This window comes from Heliangelus exortis, chromosome 1, assembly GCF_036169615.1.
Source record: "Heliangelus exortis chromosome 1, bHelExo1.hap1, whole genome shotgun sequence".
Taxonomy (NCBI): Eukaryota; Metazoa; Chordata; class Aves; order Apodiformes; family Trochilidae; genus Heliangelus; species Heliangelus exortis.
In genome coordinates, this window is record NC_092422.1 from 17,761,362 (window position 1) to 17,782,464 (window position 21,103).

Consider the following 21,103-nt stretch of genomic DNA (forward strand, 5'->3'; position numbering starts at 1 on the left):
GATGCCTCTCATCTTTCCTTCTTCCCCAGAACCACCCCAACTTGAAATTTCACCTGTATTTACCCTGCCTTTTCCTAAAAAAACCACAACACTTCATCTTTGCTGTCTTTCCTTAATCTCTTCTACAGTATTGCCTTAATATGTCTTAATATGAAACCATTCTTAGAAATTATTTACCCTTAGTTTAATACAAGTTAAAAGAGATGTTTCTTTTCCAATGTTCAGTATTTACATATTGCTTTATACTTTTCAAATTCACAGAAGCCCACTCACATTCTCACTTTTTTCTTCTGAAAAAGCATTAAACATACTTAATAGCACGAGATACATCCTTACCTAATTACGGAATCAGTTCTGTTATACCCTGGGATGGAAGAGGCTTTTTCTCCTGGAGATCCCAGAATCTGAAGTGTTGTATTGATGTCAACCTCAGTTGAATGTTTAATGGAATATTCCATTACTTCTGGAGGTATTAACGGAGTCTCTCCCTGAGTATCATTAGCCAAGAGGTAGCCTTTCATTAAAAAAGAAAGAATGATCACAACTTTCTACCCTAGGTTAACTCATGGCTTTCTGACTAGTGAATCCATTGGCTTAACTGCAGACACCCCACCAGAATCAAATGTTTGTACAGACCCTGACTGGCACTATTTAAAGACATAAATTAACTTCAGAATCCTTAAAAGCCATTCAGGAGAAGAACCTGAAGTGACAAGAAACCAAGACTAGACAAAGAAACCCCAAAATAAAAAAAAAAAAAGATACAAGCTTTATTTAATGTAAAAGTACTACAATAAACTGAACTATTGAGGGGAAAAAACACAACCCAAACCAACTTTTTTTTGTGACCTTTTTTCTATTTCTATTATGTGATTTAAAAAGCCTTAATTTTACTGTTACTCCACTGAATCCATTTCATTTGGTAATTCCATTCTGCTAACATTTCAAATCTGTCAGAGGCTTTCAGACACCAAGTACATGTGCTATAATAAAGTTTTCCTTGCACAGCAACTACAAATCAGGTAAAGCATGGTTTTTATACAATGATCTGGTGCCCAGATAATTACTGTCAATTGTAGCTTTTGTCATAGTTTTCAATGTCTGTGAGCTACAAATTTGATCTCACAGTGATAGAAAAATATTATAAACACATTCATGTCAACCTCTGAGAGCAATTTAAAAAGCAGATGTTCAAAAAGGTCCCACAACATAGTTCATAAAGTATATATTTCTCCTAACAAAGCACAGGTACTGTCTTAGTTATGTTGTGCAAAGATATTTAAGATAGTTCCATCTAAAAAGCAAGTATCATGAAGAGACTAATTTCTTGAAAAGGTTGACTCATAACACATCTAAAAATATCTATAACAAAATTAGTTACAGGAATATTCAAAGGATACCTTGTGTAAAGATTGCACTGATCTTTTAAAGGTAACTTTCATTTTACTCAAGAGAAATTAAAGTAAAACAAAGACTTTGTAACTAGTGTATGTACAATAAAAGCAGTGAAAAGGATAAAATTCATAGTGAATCCAGAGTGGTTGATATACAAATGTTTGGGGGTTTTCAATTTTTTTTTCTCCTGAGGTGTTCAGCTACAGTAATACCAGAATAAGCTCTACTTAAAGCTGTTCACTTACCTGTGACTAAAATAAGCCAATGAATATCCTCATACAGGTCATCAAGCACTTTATTGTCAATTGAGCCTGATGCTGGTGAGGCAAGTAACTGCTGCTGATGTCTTTGCAACTGACCATGGAGCCTTGTCACTCGGTCTTCTAATAAACTGTGAACAAATTACAGTAAAATATTCACTGTTTTAAAGCTTTCTCGAGAAAGTCAGAGACTTTTCATATGAGATGGCTTCAGCAATTAACTGGGTTTTTTTTTGTACCTTGTAAGAAGAGGTATACAGTGCTCTGCAGCAATTCTCCCCAGCATGCCCACACTGGCCAACTGGTCACAAAATTGGTCTCTGTCATCTTCCTGCAGTTCACTTATTTCTTCTTCTTCCCGAGAGGCCACACCATTGGCAGTCTTTATTTATTTCAACAAAATTAGAAGCAACCAGTTACTGTTAATACTTGTTAAATTTTATTATCACCACAATGTTTTCATGATTTTGGCTTTTTCTTTCAAGGTGTTTTGCATGGATGAACACGATTCATATTATATTAGATACAGAAGAGTTAAACACAAGAGGAAGCCGTGTTTACTCCTATTTTAAAATCAGCATTTCACAAACCCATTAGCAAAATGCTACCCTCAATTAATGGTACATTTGCTACTGTTCCTAGTAGTGTTCTCCAGTCGCTGTTTGCAAAAAGAGCCAAGAGTAAGAGTAATGAAATTTGATACTTGTTATTAATAGAATAAGCAAAGTGGGACAACAGCAAAACAGCTTCTTTACTCTGCAGGGTATATAAATCAGCTCTGTTGAGCATCCACTGCTAGAAGTATAAGGTCGCAAATGACTCTGGCCCACACAGTCTGCAAACACAGTGGGCAGAAGATTGCTGAAGTACATTTGCATTTTAATCACACATGTAGCACACCAAGAACTGGTTTAATTGCTGCAACTTCTGTGGTTTCCCATACTCATTAGTCAAAGATACTGTTTTCAGCTGAGATACTGCAAAAATCACATAATAGGTACCATTTTTCTTGATGAAATTAAAATAATCCCTTTCATTAACATTTTCCATAAACCATTGTTTGAGGGTAAAAAGCTTTAGTAACTAAAAGCTGTAATGTCAAGAAAACAGAAGACTAACAATAACCATCATCATCATCCAAATTTTATTTCTCGCCGATGCAGAAGTTGCACTCTTTGATTACTCAAAGTTTATCTTGGCTGCATTATAAAACTGTTTAGACAATAATCAGACCTTATTCCTTGAAGAGATGAACCATGGTTTCTAAAGCCTTAGTATTGATGTTAAAAATGTTTTTAAAAAAATCTCTTCGAGAATCAAATAAAAATAAAAAGCAAGCAGCAGAGAAAGCTCTCAGTCTACTTTGTTTCTATAAAGGCTCTGGAAAACTGAACCCACACAGAACTCTTTATCCAAAGTGCCTTTAACCCATCTTTTCTTTATGTAACCCAGCAAATAATTCTCTTTTAGCAACTTCAAAGTTGCAGCTGTTTACTGAAGGGTGAGCCTCTGCTCTCAAAGTAGAGACTGAAAGTTCCTGTTACTGCTTTGATATTGAACTAGAAGCATTCTAAAATGCCAGCTGTGGGTTTTAAAGGGTTACCCATGGGATAAATTCCTTATCTCACAGAATGACATGAATTAACCTGTGTGTAGAAGTTATGTCAAGACCGCCTGACATGAATTCAAAGTTCTCTTGTGAAATATTTCTCTGTTTTGGCACTGTTGTTACCATCTGTTACATACTGAGATAGCAGAATTCTGTTTTATACGGTGCTTTTCAGAATGAGGTTATCTCAGAGATCTTTGCACAGCATCAAATTAAAGAGTGATACAGCTACTGAATTAAATCTATGTAATAATTAATTCGTCCCATGTCTACATCCAATTTTATGAGAATCTACTTCAGTAAGATCCAGACTTTTGGCAAAGAGACCAATCTGCTTTAATTCTCAGTGGTTCAAGAGATGCATGAAGTACTTTCAATTTTTTTCTAGAACAGTCATGCCAAAAATTCAACTATGAATTTGTATTATCCAAAAGAGCCACATAATATTGCAAGTTTCTTCTAGTCTGAGTACACTCATTCTACTACCAGATATTTATGCATGTCAACTATACTGTCAAAGTATATTTTGAAGATAATGTATGGGAGGGACCAACCATATAGAAGGCTTCCAATTTCATTGAGTATTTTAACTAGAACCCTAGTCCAGAGAAGGATGGCCAAAAGTTTAGTTATTGAATCTGTGGGAAGAACAGCAAGATGCAAGTAGATTTGAGTAACAGTTTCTATTTTTGAAAGCAATTTCCAACTTTGCATTCCTTTATTTCCTCTTCAGAATGAGAGAAACAGACTGGAAAATTATCAGTAAGTAACAAATTCAGCAAATTTTTCATTTTCAAGGTCATAAATTGTAATTCAACACTAGCTTTCTTGAGGTCCATAATACTGTACATACCAATAGACATGGGCTAGTTATTATATATCACAAAAAAATATTAGAATGAGGGCTTACCAAATTCCTTGTCCCATCAGGAGCAGCTAGATGGCACTGAATGTAGGAATTAAAGACCTGAACAGCATGCTGGGTAAAGAAGCCTTTATGGAAATGTTTGTCATCTTGTACCAAAGTAAGCCAAGATTCCAGCAACTTATCATATGCTTCCATATATACCATGTCATCTTTGTCAAGCTGTAAAAGAAAAAAAACCAAAAACATTCCTAAACTAAACCAGAGGAACATACGTGTATTCATTATTATTTAACTGATGTTCTTCTGAAGTTGAAATAATTACAAAAATCAGTCTTCTAGGGACAGCCAAGAAAATATCAGAATGAACTGAAGCAATGCATCCAAAAAGTCAGCACAGTTCTCATGCTTGCTAGGCTTTAAAAAACTGTCAAATCATTTAGCTATTTCTCTTCATCTGATGTTCAAAACCAAAACAGTCTTTAATTAAGCCTTTAATGCCTAATTACATAAATATGGGGGCTATTGAGCTGTTATCCTAACAATGCCAATTATCTCAGCTCTTATTAGTAACAACCAAGAATTGAGCCAATTGTTTTCCAATTAAATAGGCAAATATAGAACATCTGTTTCTGAAATAAAGAGAGAAAAAAGATGACAACTCTCTGCTTCAGAGGAAAGCACTGTTAAGATTACATGTGCTTAAGAAGGCTTAATGCAGGTAGCCATGACAATACAAAACTTCTTATTCTATGAACAAACAAACAAGCAAAAAACCAGAATTCCACCAAATTCCACCTGCACTTCCAATTGCTTAGTGCATTTTAACTGGTGTTTCATGTTTTTAGTTATATGTGTTTCTACATATACATAAGCTGCAAAAGGAAATTACATACCTGAAAAACAATGTCCTGGGCTACAAACAAATGAAACACAAACTGCAAAAAGACTGTTACTTTTTAGAAACATTTTAATGTACCTGTCAATATTTTGATGTGATACAAAAATTGAACTATAATGCAACTATATCCAACTTCAAATAACTGTGACTATATGGGTAAGCATGCTGCTAAAGCAGGATGCTTCTTTGCTCTAAAAATTCTTCTCAAATTTTAAAAACCAGGATTGCTCACAAAAGTTACTTTGAGAAAGTTAGTAGAGCTTAATAAATTAATTCCTTCATAAAATTAGGAAAATAAAATTAGCTTATTCATGCTCCAGACAGAAGAATTCCTGACTTTCAGTGAATTTAGGATCATGACTGGATGAACAGACAAGAAAAAGAAAACACTGGCAGGATGACTGATTAAGAGGGAAAATTGGTATCACATTCTTAACACTTCAAGATAGCTTCACAGAACCATTTTTTAACTGCAAAGTGGTCATATTTACAGAAATTAAAATGAGTGAGACAGATGCAATTATGAAAACAAAGGCTGCTGAAAAGGAGAGAGGCAAAAATGTATTAAAAAATAACATAAGCCACAAATTTCGAATGGACATGGCAAGGTGTCTTTTTAAAACTTGTCTAAAGGACACACGAATACATAAACAATCATTCAGTCCTGAAATATCCTGATGTGTGTGTGCAATATATTTCCATATATTACTGACATATAACTTTTAATACTTTAAAAGAATCCAGAGCATAAGCTAATAAACACACACCTTTCTATGAACAAGAACACAAACCTATCCAATTAATTTATGTCAGAAGGTAATACAGAAGTTAAGATCATGGAAAAAAAAAAAAAAAAAGGTTTTTAATACTTGTGGTACTCTAGGATCTAGGATTAGTAATTGCCTCCATAAAGTAGGTGCCCAAACAGTAGAAAGAATTTATCCATATTGAATGAATCTGGTCACAAAGGAACCTTACTAAAAATTGCCAATCCCTATTTCAGATTAGCTACAGATAGGCTATGAAAGGTTGTCATGAAGGTAAACTAAGTGACATGCTGTAGCCATGGAAGCTGAATCATTCCAATGCATCCAACAGAAACCCCATCTCAGAACACAGACCTTCAGGAGAGGCAAGATACAACCAGTTAAGTCAAAGCAAAAGTGCTTCATTTCTCTAGTACAGATAACAAAAAGAAAATCGATACTTCTTCCTTCACAGTCTGCTGAGCTTTAGACAGAACACTGCTAAAATTTGTCAAGCAGCAACAAGCTGGAAAGAATTGGATGCACAACAGAGAGGACAAAATCCAGAACAATCACTCCCATCACATGACATTTAGAAAAATATCATGAAACAGAAACATTCAGATTAATTTTTGAGAAAACAAAGCCTCTAGTATGATTTCTATTTGACTTTTCACCCAACATTCTCTTCATAATCAGATTTCAACTTCTGCATAAGTACTAAGTATTGAGCAAGCCAAAGGCTAAGTGTGGACAAGCATCTTGTCTCAGACCTAGTGCTACTAAAGGACGAGATTACTTCCACCAATTTGCACAATAAACTAATGACCAGCATTGCTGAATCTTACTGCCTTCCACCACTGTAGTTGCTCAGGAAAATGTTTCAATCCCCCTCAGTTAATCTTCCCAACTTCAACAGGCAGGTTCATGTAAAACAGCATTTGAACATGATGTCTGCATTGTGGATTTTCCCCCCCTTTGGCTTAATATCAGTACTAGCTGATTATGCATAGCAGGTTTTCAGCTAAGTAGATCCCTTGTGCCTCCTGGGGTTTCTGCAATGTTCTGAAACATTTTCCTGGCATATGAACTCACAGAAATATGAGGAAAACAGCTTTTCCAACCAGCAAAGCTTAAGGAGTATGCCTGCCTGCATTCTGCTGCACATCAGATTTCTGAAAAGTTCCAGAAATATTATCTGAGGATTCTACCGAGCCAAATGCATATGGTATTTTATCTATCAGAAGCTCTCAATTACAGACAGCACAAGAGCTTGCAGGAGGTGTCACTACATACAGTCTGAGCAAGAAGCTCAGAGAACACATTAACCATGGCTGCCACATTCCTAGGCTAAAAGATTGTTTTCAGGGATACAAAGTACTTATTTCTACAGGCACGACACACAGTGTCATTACACCATCATGGATTAAGTCAGCAATAATTTATAAGCCTCGGTAGCATGCCTTATTGCTGACACACTAAGATAGAAGAATTAATTTTTGAATTAATTAAACCACAGGATTCTGTATCATCCTGAAAATCAAGAGTATCAGCATGAAGTTGAGATTCCAATAAGAGCTATGACAGAAGGGAAGGGGTGAAAGTGTACTGTTTCTCTTCACATGGAATGATTTAAATGTTTAAGGACAGTGAGAAAATTCTTTCTTAAAACTGAGTATCTATCTTCTCTGTTTTTCTCTCAGATCTGAGAACCTGTAAATTTAGTACTGAGAAGAATTCAGAAGCAGCTATGGGATCATTAAAGTGTAGGCAGCCATAGTTTACCAGGCATAATTTGCAAGTCATTTCCAAAACAAACTTTATACCAGCTCGTGGTATAAGTTACTGTACACTTTTGATGGGAGATGAAGTGTTTTGAATGGCCTTATCATGAGCACTGTTTTCATTAAACATGGTTGCATATTCTACCTCTCAAATAACAAAGGCTAACCAAGCAATTAAAATCCCTTTAGTCCTTTAATTTAAATAACAGGTGCCTTTGGTTTTGCTGTATCTTTTCCATAAAAGCTTCTGGAGCATTCCTAAATGCATTTGTGAGCACCAGAACGTATGTTTACTTTTTTACTAGAAAATCTCAAAAGCAGGGCAAGTTTTTGACCAATAAAATATAGAAAGTTGCTGTATTTTAGATTCTAAAATTAACCACCAATTTTTGAAGACATGTAATACAGGATGTAATTTTAAACTTGCAGCAAAGACATGATATAATGCTCTGCAATGAATGCTAATTAATATACCCGTGATCTCTGATAAAGTAATTATATCTATCAACTTTATAATTAAATACTTCTATAATTACTTTCAATCTCAGCTAAATAAGCCCAGTCAACATAGCAAACCTGGTAGAAATTAACACTTTTTAATAATAATGGGGAAATACTGGCTAACGTCTCAATAGTCTCATTTTAAATCAATAGCTACTGCACATAAAAAGCTCAAGTGTAAGATTATGTGCCTTAAGTCTTATGGTCTTTTTTCCTTAAACTAGGTCTCCTTAGAAGATTTTATTTTTAATGTAATTTTTAGAAGTAGAAGACTTGACTATCCCAAGTGCTCTTTAATGTTACAATCAAAGTTTGAAACCAATGGCTAAAAACTTCTGACTTCCTATACCAGCTTTGTACAGAGTTACCATTTGGATTGTCTCAGCAATGAAGGGATGATTTGATCAGCTTACAAGTACAGGGTTAACAACAGATCCTAACAGTTATATTAAAAGAAGAAGTTCCTGACTCAGAACTCTTCATAGCAGTTAAGTTTCAGTTTGTCCATATGTTCACAAAGTCATTTTAAGCTTTCAGGACTGTAGCTCTATCATTATCTACAACAGTTTTGAGACACATTGTACAAGAGCAAGTCAGCAAATAAGTTTTAATATTTTTAAAATAACCTATTATTTTGAAAATAGAAATGAGACAGGTGCTTTAAACACAAAAAGAAATCTGAAATATGCATGGTGAGCAATTGTTAACTATGTCTGAAACAAAAATTAAATCCTCTTGAATGTGATTTCAGAAACACCTAGAACAAACCCACTAAATTCACTACCATTATTAATACAACAGCCAAATTCTCATGTCATGTAAGCTTATCACAAATAAAAAGAAACAAAAAATACTACCTACTATTTAAGTGTGGACACTTACCACTTCTTCCAAAGCAGCACTTCTTCCAAAAGAACAAGTGAGGTGTGCGAGGCAGTTAACAAATGAAGAGAAAAGTTCACTTGGAATGGCAGTTAAAATATTGCGAGGAAATACAGTTATCAGGTTGCTGATAATACTGGAAATTCCCACAGCTTCAGAGTCTTCAATTTCAATTCTGTAAACATAAACAGCTAAGTTTTTTGCCAATAAGCAAAATGGTAAAAAGTGAATTGATTAAAAAAAAATATATATTTTCAATCAATAAATCTATTACATATTATTTAAGCACCACCTACATTAAACAGCCTTTAGTTATTTTCAGTAATCCAAGAGTAAGCATAAATTATACTCAGAATAAGCAAGCCACACCGGTTCTCCACACAGATATGCTGCCCTCCAAACTAAAGATCAAAAGATGCCATCTAAATTTAGAGAACAAGCATACATACCCATTGATAGTATTCAGTAATCCCTCAATGAAGTGTGCCAGGTAATCAACTTGTGAACCTTCATCAGGAAAGACTGGCCCGTGCAAAGATGCCAGCTGTGCCAGGCACTGTAATGAATCTTGGGCCATATCTGTATCTTCTCTGATTTTTTGATGTACCTTTCAGGAAGTGAGATAGTTAATAATACACGGAAAATCGGGTGTTCTTACAACAGTCACATGGCTCTCAATCCAAAAGAGCACACACACCAAAAAAAGCTTACTATGACTTCCATTCAGTCTGAAACACAAGGGTGAACCGCAGTGAATGTGAAGACCGTGACTCAGCTCACAAAACTGCAAGCCCTGAGCTAACTCACTGAAACTACCATTTCCTTCAGTCTTACCTACATGTTGAAAATTGAACTGTCTGCTGAACATTATGTCTTAGAGAGAAACAGATGCCAGGCAGTCAGACATACTGCTCCTTCTAAAAACAGCAATAATGACAGTCATCCCTATTATGCTAACTATGCCTAGGCTACGGAGTCTTGCTAAAGTTAGTCAACAAGTTCAATCAAGATTATATAGATGCTTCTTTAGCAGAGGTAAACACTGAAGACATATACAAAAAATGAACACATCACTTCCTTGGCAACACCCTCACATTATACAAGGCCAACAGTAAATTTCCCACACTTTTCTGCCAACCTTTGTGTCATTACTTATGCTGGTGAGACTTTCTAGATTCAAATCTTAGTATTTCAGCAATCATGTTCTCACATACTTACTTAACTGTGAAGTATGGATTTAAAGAATTTTCTTAGGCTCACGTCTCCAATTTTTTTCACACAAGATTTACTGAATAAATAAATAAATAGAGGGTAGCTTTTTCACCCAGAAGCAAATCTAGTTAAATTATTCCAGCAGTATTATACACAGAAGTACAGTTAGAACACAGGGGTATCATAGCTGCAACTTCACCCTAGTCATAACTGGCTGGCTTAGCTGCACAGTTAATGCCTTAAAGATCAAACTAGCAGGAGAAACAAACCCTGCAACAGAAATACCCCTCCTAAGATACGTCCCACATTAGGCTGAGATTAGAACTGAAGACTCTGTTTTTAATGTGGCAGTCCTGCAGTTATTAAAATTTCTCAGATAAGATAAATGAATATAAAATACTACCATTCACTTTCATTACTTCAAATAGCAAACTAATACTATAGCTTCAACCACTGCAAATCAGGAATCTAAAACCAAAACTGACAGTGAACTGCCCTGGCTAGCAACAATAATCAAATACACGAGAGTTTTGGTTACAATTAAGTAAAATACAAATTTATTAAAAAGAGAGTCCATCATGTTATTCAAAGCATTATTCTTATCATGAATAAGTAATTGTAAGCCAGCTCTGGTAACATCACAGTCTTAAGCAAGGAAGGGTTAATATGTAAGCCAAAAAAGTTATTTGCATGTGGAGGTTCACAGCTGACAGTAGCAACTGTCTGGATAGTCTAGACAGCTGTTCAGATTGTGAGTAGTTGCTAAGAGTCTGCCAGTGATTTTTTCACCTTTTCAAAACTGCTGGAACAGATAAACTTGCAGTTAAGAAAGTTTTTTTAAAAACTTACAAAAAATTCCTACCAAGTAAGGACATGTATCCAAACATGTATCAGACAAATCGCACTGGAGAATTACATTTACTTTGCCTAATAACAGCTCTGTCCAAATTTTGAGCACACTATTTCTCTGCTGTGGGAAAAATGCTGAATTCTCAGGTCCCAAGAGAAGTAACATAAGATAAAGTAGCATAGCAAATGAATTTATAAGCTGATGTACATTACTGCTGCAGTAATTCCTAGCTGGCAACTATAAACTTGTCCCAACAGTTGTAGAAAGAAAAAAAATTCTAGCTTTATCCAGTTTTCATATGTTTGGCTTATTAAATTACAGAAGTTGAGTATAACATTCCCCTCTCCCAACTCCACCTCTTCCCCATCCCTCCTAACCTAATCTATTTTAACTTGTTTTAATTTTGTGCTGAGGAAACACATGCAGAATTCTGCATGCTGAAACTGGCTAGAAAACTGCAACTACAGTACTTATTTTCAGCTGTTCCATTGAGCAAACGCTTTTAAATCAGCAAAAACATACTGTTCATCTGATCTTTTCCTGAGAGCTGTTACACCTTATCTGAAACATTTACTCTACAACTGTAGAGTACATCAGGCTTGGCTTTGTTTGATGAGTTAATGTCCAGAAGTAGTAAATGCATAAAAGTTTACTTAACTACACACCCTTTTCTTTTGTTAATGATAACAAATTTAAAGCAATTTGTAGGCTAAATACTTATTCTGTAACCAAGGAAAAATACAGTACTTCTGTTTGTTTTGCTAATGAAACTGAAGTTAACAAAGTCAGTCCTACCTGGTGCAAAAGGAAGATTCCCGCAAGAAAGTTTTAGAACAGGAAGAAGCTGCTTTCTCTGTGGTTTGGACTATGAAAGTTGAAGAAAGAAACTTACTGTAAAGAAAAGCTCCATAACTCTGCTGTCCAGGAGGGTCTCACGCCAGGATTCTGTTGGCTTTAGCATCACATTTTGTGAGGATTCAAACATAGCTATATAATGTCTGCCCAGTTATCTGGTGTCAAGGTCAACAATAACATTCCTACTTGGCTTTAAAAAAATCCTAGATACAACAGGATCCATTCAGAAAGAATGTAATGGAAACAAACTTTAAGCCTCTTCACATACACAGCATAATTCATGCATGAGGCCAAGGAATAAAAGGTATTAAGTATTGAAAAAAAGAATGCTCCAGGAATGTTAGATAACAGTTTGATCATAATTATGAGACATACCATAGTGATATGATCACTTTGATAACCAGGGTGTCCAATGTGACACAGCGAGAAGGGAAAAAAGGAACCGCAATTAACAGGTGTTAAAATTCATGCAAAATGGGAAATCATTTTCTAAAAAATTTTCCTGGCAGCTTTTAAAAAAGCCATATGATAGCTAAAGATAGCTCATTGAAATCTAATATCCTATTTTTCTAAATAGCCAAATATGTGTGACAGAATGCAGAGATATTAGCCCTGCACTAATCTACAGTTTTTAATCACTATGAAGAACAAAAGCCTAAGGCACCACAAGGCTTTGTCACATTAAACACATGTTCATTTAAGACACATGTAAAAAATGTGCACAGTGTGAAGCCATGATTTTGCTGCACTCAGTTTCTACCATGTGTTTTGGAATAACTCAGTTTACAAAATTCTTCAAATGTTCCAGTACTGAAAAAACAAGAGACCTGAGCAAAAACATTTCAACAAGAAGGTTACATTCTTTGTCAGTTTGATCGGATAGGAAAGTGTTTACTAGAGATTTTTGAATGTGCTTCCCTCTGTAATAACCACCAGTCCAAGTAGCAATAAAATTGCTTTAACTCAGCAACTTACATTTCCATTTGTCTTTTCAAATCTCTCAGTATCTTTTAAGACCCCTCTCAAACCCAGCCATCTGAAAAAAGTAACAGCACGCTCAGCTACACATAGTTTACTTATTCATAATGATGTAAATTACCAGATACTATAAAAACATGTAGCAAAAAGTATTTATATGTCTAGAAGAAAATAAATTTCAGAATGGTATTATTCAGGAAAGCAAACCCCTTAAATTTGGATGAGGTTTGTTTGAGAGAACAATATATAAAGCAAACACGAAGGATTGTGGTGCAAGGCAGGATGCACAATTTTAGCTTATTTACAGTTGTCTTCTGATTTCTGTCAAAAGCAGGAATTCCTAAAAACACTGTGTAGAACCACATTCCTAAAAAGCAACTTTTTCCATGGCACAACATCAAGTGGATCTTAACCAGGGGTATCTGTCCAGAACTGCTGACAGCGCCACGTAGCATGTAAGAACAACCAAGGACTTTCACAAAATACAAAACAAAACCAGCTGCACCATTTTCAGAATTATCAATGGGTATTGAATCTACATTATTTCAGGCAGGGGAAAACAAACACACGATTGCCTACTTTACTTCCATCTGAAATATATGGATGTCATTTAAATTATCAAAAATGTCTCAGTTCTTCCGCATGGAAAAAGCAAAGGCAGAGGTGTGAAATTATCACATGCAAGCATCCTTTATCAGGAGTAATATTAACAACTAAGACTAATTTTATCAGATCTGTCACATCAAGCTATCTTTTTTTCATTTGAAATGTTTTAGAAAAAAGTACTTTATAATTTTTTCTTGACAGGAGTGGCCTCTGCTGCAACTATCCAGTTGGCTTGGAAATGCATCAGTATCAGAAGATGATCACAGACAGACACATTATCAGTCTCTGAAAATCAATTTGCTTTTCTTTAGCTTGAGTCTACAGAGGGGGGACCAGCAACATAACACTTTTCACATGGAATGAAAGAAGGGCCAGTTTGCTGTCACTATTTTAACAAGCCTTAGTATTTAGCAGCTCTATCCTGTTATTTTTAGTACTGTTTCTCATGCTAATGCACTGATGACACATCTGACAATAGCAGATTTGTCGGTAAAATATCTGTTCACCAACAATACCAATTATGCCTGCACCTATCATGGAGATCTTGGACCCATTTCCCATCATGTACTAGATACAGGGATCCATCAGCACAAGTTGGCATCTAGAGATCCTTGCTGCTGTGAAATACCTCAACATCTTCTGTAATATAGTTCAGTCTTACTAGCAGCAGCTCAGTTATGCCAAATCTGGGGAAAAAAAGCACTAAATTACCTAGCACATGGGTATAAGCAGAAGAAAGCCAGTCTTCACCATAAAAAATTGACATCTCAATACTTAGAGAAAACAAAAAGTACAGAACTAGCACAACACATTTTGAAGAATCAAACTATAATATAGATTTATGATAAGCATAACCTCATGCTGAACAGCTTGGGGTTTTGTTTCTTTGTTTTTAAGCAAAAAAAAAAATTGTAAATCACTTTTGGTAATCAACAGAAATGTCCCTAACATTACCAATTTCTGATCTACTGAAGAATGAGTCCCATTCATATCTCAAGATAAAATTTAAGTTTTACATGTACAGCTTTCCTCCCACTCTTGCCCTCTGCCCCAGGAAGTGACAGATGAGCATCAAAATGTTTCATATGCTAAAGCAGCCATGAGGGATTTTAATGTCTCAAATTCAAGACTTCCCACAAATTTCCAGTGTGGGAGAATGGATCCCATGATCTTTTTCCAAAGAGAGGCAGGGCTTGCTTGTGGAACTCAACAAAGCAGTAAACCGGGAACTCAAAAATCCAAGATTTCTGCTGCCAGACCCCCACTCACAAATTTGTCCACAGGAGTGAAGAACAACTCAGAATTAGAGGGGAAAATCCTGAAGGGCTAAGGCACAAATATTTATTTTTAAAGGTATTTTAGTCACCTCAGCTTTGTTGTTTGGAACATTTCTGGAGAGCTCTGTGTCAATCTTGCATTTTACAAATAAAAAACTGCATTTAAAAGGTAAATGAATGGAAATCTGCCACTCAGTGTTACAATGCTAACCTAACTGCTTATATTTGTATTTTTAAACTTCTTCTGGCTTGCTAGCTAATCAGCCAAGGACATGAGATGAGCCTAGGAGAAACTCTAAAACTGAGGCAGAGGCTTGCTGCCCCCTAGGGAGAAATCCTTCACAAACCTTTACAGAGCTTTCAGTCTCAAGCAAACACGTCCAGTGTTCAGGAGAAGGAAGTTATGCTTAAAAATATCTAATTATTAATATTTAATTATTAGACACCAGTATTCTTAACTGCCATGAGAATATAACAACTACTTTGTGTTGGAGACACTGGACTCAGATTTCAGCAACAGGCATAGGAAGTGTAGGAAGACCCAAGCTAATTTTAAAGCCATCCAGTTCCGGAGCTGCTAGCGGTGTAGCCGTGCCAGGACCAAGTCTCATGTTGACCACCCAAGTGGATTCTGCAGCTCCTGCTACATTTTGCTGCTGTGGATATACAGCTAATAGAGAGCAAGCTAATCACTGAAGCCTAACTTACACTTAAAGAACCTGTGCAGAAGTGAGAGCCTCACAGATGCTGGAGTCACACCTTTCCACAGTATTCTGCCTGCGTCTAGGAAGCTGATGACAAAGCACTGCAAAGCTGGAAACTTAAAACCAGTGGGGCAAGAGAACAGAAGAGGAAAAAACCTATGTATTTTATTGGTTCCCTTTCATAAGAAGGGTCATTACTGTTCTCTTTTCCTCTTCTGATACTAGTGATTTTTAAGATGCTTTTAAACTTCAAACTCATTTCATAATTCATTCTGAAACCAAAATGATGGAACACTAACTTTTAAAAGCTCAATATCAATACAAACATGTTTAGTGCAGTTATGTCCAAATGCAGGGGATCTGACAATCTTCTTGGTTTTGCTTAACTTTGTCTTAAAAAGGCATTAGAAAGAAAACAGTACCCCAGAAATAATTTCTAAACATCATGTATTTCAAAGTCAGATAAAAGTAAAATGTAGCTCTGTCTTGAACTTTCATAAATACAGCTATTTTAGTTACATTTTTTTTTTTATATCCCAAATAATAGCCAGGATATTACCCCAACCCCTACCTTTTAGATAAGGACAGACTGCTGTGGTAAATAGAGGACAATCCCAGGCTGCTAAAAACCACAAAGCCTAAGGAAAGCAGCCCTGCTGCTGAAGGAAATATGGGTTGTCACTCCTTGGTACTGGTTCAGTAATTTCCGTAGCTCTGCAATGAATCAAACTGAGGACCTCAATCTGCTAAAAAGCATCTTCCAGCCAGGTGGTTCCCTGCTCAGTATCATGCTCATGGGAGATGCTACAGCAGAATGATTTTTCAGCAGCAATGCCAACTTGAATCATTCCTCAAAACAAACCCCAAGGCTTCTGGAGCATTCTCTATGCTTTTCATGCACTCCCACTATGCATAACACATGCTGCCAATCCGGGTTGGTTTGAGTTCAGATTTTGAAAATCTGCAGAACTATATGGTTCAGAGGATCTCCCAGAAAGATGTCTCATTCTGGCATGAGGTTTAAAAGACATCTTCAAAACAGAGATATGAAGAGTTTGTTCCTTTCACTGAGTGTCTGAGGAACATACACACTTAAAAGAAAAGTTCAGATCAGACAAAAGCTTCAGTCAGTTCATACAGTCACTGTAACACCATTAGTTTCAATGGAACAGCAACAATGCATACGAGTGGAATGCATCCCATCGGGTTTATGTAGCCTGCATTTAAAAACCAATCCCTCTTGTACATTCACTTGAAAATTTGCAAGGTTGCCTCCAAGCAAGTAGAGGAACCAAATCTAAAACAAGAACTAGAGCTCATACATATGTTAATGAATTAGAGATAAACAGTTTAGATAACAGTTTAGAGATAAACAGCTCCTAAGGCTGTAAGTAAGGACATGGATCAAAAGTCCATTAGAAGGTGGCTGCCAAAACCAGACAAATCCCAAAGTCGAGAAAAAGCAAGAAACATGTCTGGAGATAAAAGACAGATTGTAATTACCTCCTGACTCCACAGGACATATTCTATGTCCATGTCAAGGTCTACCATATTAAAGTCTAGCAACTTTCAGCTCCTTAACTGGAGACTTAGGACACTCAGCATATTAGGAATGAGACACTACAAGGAATTCTTGTAAAAGAGAGAGGGTTGTTCCTCTTATTACTGATCACCTGCACCTCCTTAAATTAGAACATTAATTTAAGAAAAGATGGCAGTTAAAAGTAGTTCTATCCAAGTAAACTGTATTTAACAATGTTGTAACACCACTGAAAGAAGACACACTATAGAAGCCAAGACACCACAACAGACTGCCACACATTCTTAGCACAAAATAGGATTCCTATGTTATTGTAATTTCCAACAACACTGCCAAAAACCTCTGAAGCATCTGCAAACACCAGGTGAACTAATACCTTGAAGTAGCACATAAAAATAACAATAGATTATTGCCCGTGTGTTAGAAAATGAAACAGAAGAAACTGCACATGCCTGCAAGGAGGCCTCCTAACTCATCTTGCCCTGTCCTTTCTACCACAGGCACTGCATCCAAAGACACTAAAATATTATTCCAACTAAAAAGCAAGTATGTCTCAGCCTGTTTTCTCTTGTTGTTCCAACGAGATGGTTATTTCAGAATGCATCTTTCATGCCAGCTCTTACCAGCAATCAACAATACAAATCTACTAAAACTCTTCTGTTACAATTGGTGGCAACAGTGCACAATTAACAGTGCAACACATATGTTACCCCCTAGCAGCACAAGTTACATGTAAGTCCCTCAACCTAGTGATTTAAATAATGTGCCTCTTGGCTATGGTCACTTGTACAGTTAATGCACATTTATGTTCCTTCCTTTATCTGGAGACACAGGAATCTTGCCTAAGATTATATAAAAATACAGCAGATTACTGCTATGCTGTACAGAATACTGAGAATCAATATTATCTTCCCAGAGGAAATACCAACTGAAGGGATACAATGCATCATTTTACTCTGTGCTTCAAGTATTAAATTTATGCTCATTGCTTCAGCTCATGTACTGTCAAGATTTGGAAAGAGGATACCAAAGGATACCAAATGATACCAACTGATCAATCAACACAGCAATTCTTATGTAACTACCTACCCACTCAGAAACTGCAGCCAAGTTAAGTTTTACTGCCTGAGAATCAGTTTCTTTCAAACCAGTCTTCTTAAGGAAGAAATTTATGGCACATTATAATCAACATGGTGCTGTAAACCCCAGAACTTACTAAATTTTCACCAGGCAAGATGTGTATTTCTCTGTGATGATTAAAGCCATTCCAACTTCTGTGGAAACAGGCTGCTACATAGAGGAGGGAGACACAAGCTGGTGCTGTACTTCTTAGAGCAAAATTAAATGTTCAGTGGAAGAAAACACGAAGATGGTATCAAGAGGAGCATAAGTTGTGAAAAAGTTGAGGCTCTATTTCAAACCAGGAAAGCAAATAAAATAATTTACAGTGGATTTGAAGGCAACATCCAGATTCCTGCAGTGTGTAAACTTAGCAAAGGGTTTAAGAAAAAAGTTTATAAACCAAATAAAAAATTTAGTTCTTGGAAAGTTTGCTGACCATATTTAAAGGTAGTCTAGCTATTAAAAAAGGCACTTAATCTTTTACTGCAGGGGCTGTCTTAACCACCTATTAAGCAGAGAATGTGATTATTTCTGCAAGTCTTTTAAGCCCATTTTTAATGATTTTTATCCTCTCCCTTAGTAAGACTTTCTGATTCCCATTTCTACTTTACTTTCCCTCTCCACCTTTCTCTGGATTTTCATAATCAGCACACATTACATAGATGTCAAAATGGAAGCGATGGCACCTGTGTATTGCCAAAAATAATTGCCATTTCTTCTCTCATTTAGCAATTACTTTTTCTTTAGGCCAAAGAAAATCTACATATTGTAGTATATGACTGTGGTCTTTTACAAGAACTCAGTTGAGCAGGCACATCACTAGATAATTGGGCATTTACCTGCCCCCTCCTCTTCTTTGAGGGAGAAAAGCAGGACAAATCAGATCCCCACATAAAAATGCAAGAGAACTTAGATCTATTTACCATTTGGTTCCACACTGAAGCAGCATAGTACACTCTTCCTCTCTCCTGCAGACTATCAGCCAAGACAGACTAAGAACCCGTAACTGGGGGTGAACAAGTTTTGCCTTTTATACTTTGATGAAGAACAACAGCAGCTCCTGTATGTAAGCATCTGTCTGCAATCACCATGGTGACCAAGAGCACTAAAGGAAGGAAATGTAAATCAAGAGGGCTGATAAGTTTTACAGTTTTCTCTCCTCAAAGACTTTACTTATCACATAGTAGAAGTGATCCAAGGACCTCACATGAAAAGGATATAATTTGGAGGAAGGAAGTTCCAGCTTAAGACCTGATTGGCTAGTGCAAGATAACGCTGAAACACTGAAGACATCTGAGCATTGAGGTTTTCACGTCTGCTGAATTCCTGAAGTACCTCGACCGTGAGCATGAAGATCTGCCGCAGGTCGTCCTCCTGCAGTCAGGACAAAACCAATGTATTGACAGAATCTCTCAATCATTAACTGAAGTTTTGATTAAAAAGAAATACTTTTCTAAAGAGAAAAGAATTTCCTGTTTTAACCCTGTTTTTCATTAATACATAAAATATTCTGAAGTTGTCAGTCGGAAGCCCTCCATTCATTTGCCAAAATTAATAACCGTGTTTGTAAAGAATAAGAAAAAAAATCTTACCATAAATGCTAGCTTTTAAAATAAAAACTTAACAATATATTTTTAACAACGGGTGAAGGAGAGGGTTGGTCTTTGGCATGAAAAAAAGTTTGTAAGTTGTTCCACAACAGTCAGTTTAAAGCAATGCCTTCACAAAAACATTTCTGCCTGGCCAAACAATACATCTGAGACAACCAGACTACACCATCTGCAATAATATTTTTAAATACATAGCTCTCCTTGGCTTTAAACCAAAGCTATATTTAAGACTATCATTGTTCCACAGAGTATTCGTTTTGTTTGCAATTGGTAGCCAAGGAATTAAAGAGTCCAACCACATAAAGGTCTGCAGCTCTATGTTCATAAAACGGGTAAAAAGACACTGCAACATCTTTACACAAGTTTTTAAAAATACGTTATCAGCTTTCTCAAAGTATCCAGTATATGCATTTATAATATAATATTTGTCCTACTAAATGCTTTTAAGCACACACTGTAACTGAATGCACCTGGTACAACAAAGTACTTCTGCTTCTCAATACTTCAGTTTTAGAAAGACAGGTAGCATTTATTGATACAGAACTATTTTACCTGAAATATACGTTTACAGTTACCATGGAACTCCATGCTCAGTCCAATGTTGCTGGTTTTACTTGAACTTGAGAACTCACTCAACAATGCCGTTAAAATGGAACAAGCCAAAGTTTGCTATAAAACAAAACAAAACAAAAAAAAGGGTGAACAACATAACTAAAAGATATCCAATAACTTAATACCACCTACATTGTCCATTTTGGTGTATTTCTTTGTCAATTCAGTTTCTTCTAATACAAACTAGAACAACTCAAACTTTCAGGAGTACTTGGGTGAATCATCTCTGAAATAATCCATGCTCCATCCTTACAAAATTAAAGTATTTGAGCAACATAAAATTCAGTACCAATACAACCATCACTACTAAATAGAAACAAACTTACTGCAATCCATTTCCCTGTCTTGCTGTTCAGTTTCTCTCCCTGTATTTTACCCATTTTAGTTTCAGGTAAGATTCAGTTTCCACTCATTTCCACTGATCTCATGGTTCAGGTCACTCTGAAGTTTGTATTGGCCATTCTTTGGATTTGCTACACATACCATGTTGGTATTCCATCATGAATAAATTTATACTATTTAAAGTGATAAAAGCTAGCCAAAAATAGCACCTGCAACACACCCATCTACTACATCTTTTCCCTTTCCCTTCATAAAAAAAAAAAAAAAAAAAAAAAAAAAAAAGAGGAATACACAGAAAGCTCTCTTAAAAAGATTTTGGATACTTCCAAAGAACCTTTCAAACTATTTTATTAGAATGTCTCTTTAGTGATATAAAAATTGGTGAGCAAAAAGCATGTTGATTTTTGAGAAACAGATCTGTGGAAAGTAAAGGTTTATCTTTTTTATTCTCA

The 21,103-nt window shown here is 35.9% G+C and overlaps 1 protein-coding gene across 1 annotated transcript in view; it reads right to left on the bottom strand.

Annotated features, from left to right (window-relative positions):
• The window catches only part of XPO4 (exportin 4), a 75,321-nt gene that overhangs the window by 19,493 nt on the left and 34,725 nt on the right, over positions 1 to 21,103 (bottom strand). The window contains exons 5-13 of the mRNA XM_071735398.1: positions 20,250 to 20,366; positions 19,308 to 19,461; positions 11,898 to 12,010; positions 9,393 to 9,550; positions 8,944 to 9,118; positions 4,175 to 4,351; positions 1,895 to 2,037; positions 1,641 to 1,786; positions 337 to 514 (exon numbers count right to left, since the gene is read on the bottom strand). Of these exons, the coding sequence (XP_071591499.1) occupies positions 337 to 514; positions 1,641 to 1,786; positions 1,895 to 2,037; positions 4,175 to 4,351; positions 8,944 to 9,118; positions 9,393 to 9,550; positions 11,898 to 12,010; positions 19,308 to 19,461; positions 20,250 to 20,366 (1,361 nt within the window). The remainder of the gene's footprint in view (positions 1 to 336; positions 515 to 1,640; positions 1,787 to 1,894; positions 2,038 to 4,174; positions 4,352 to 8,943; positions 9,119 to 9,392; positions 9,551 to 11,897; positions 12,011 to 19,307; positions 19,462 to 20,249; positions 20,367 to 21,103) is intronic.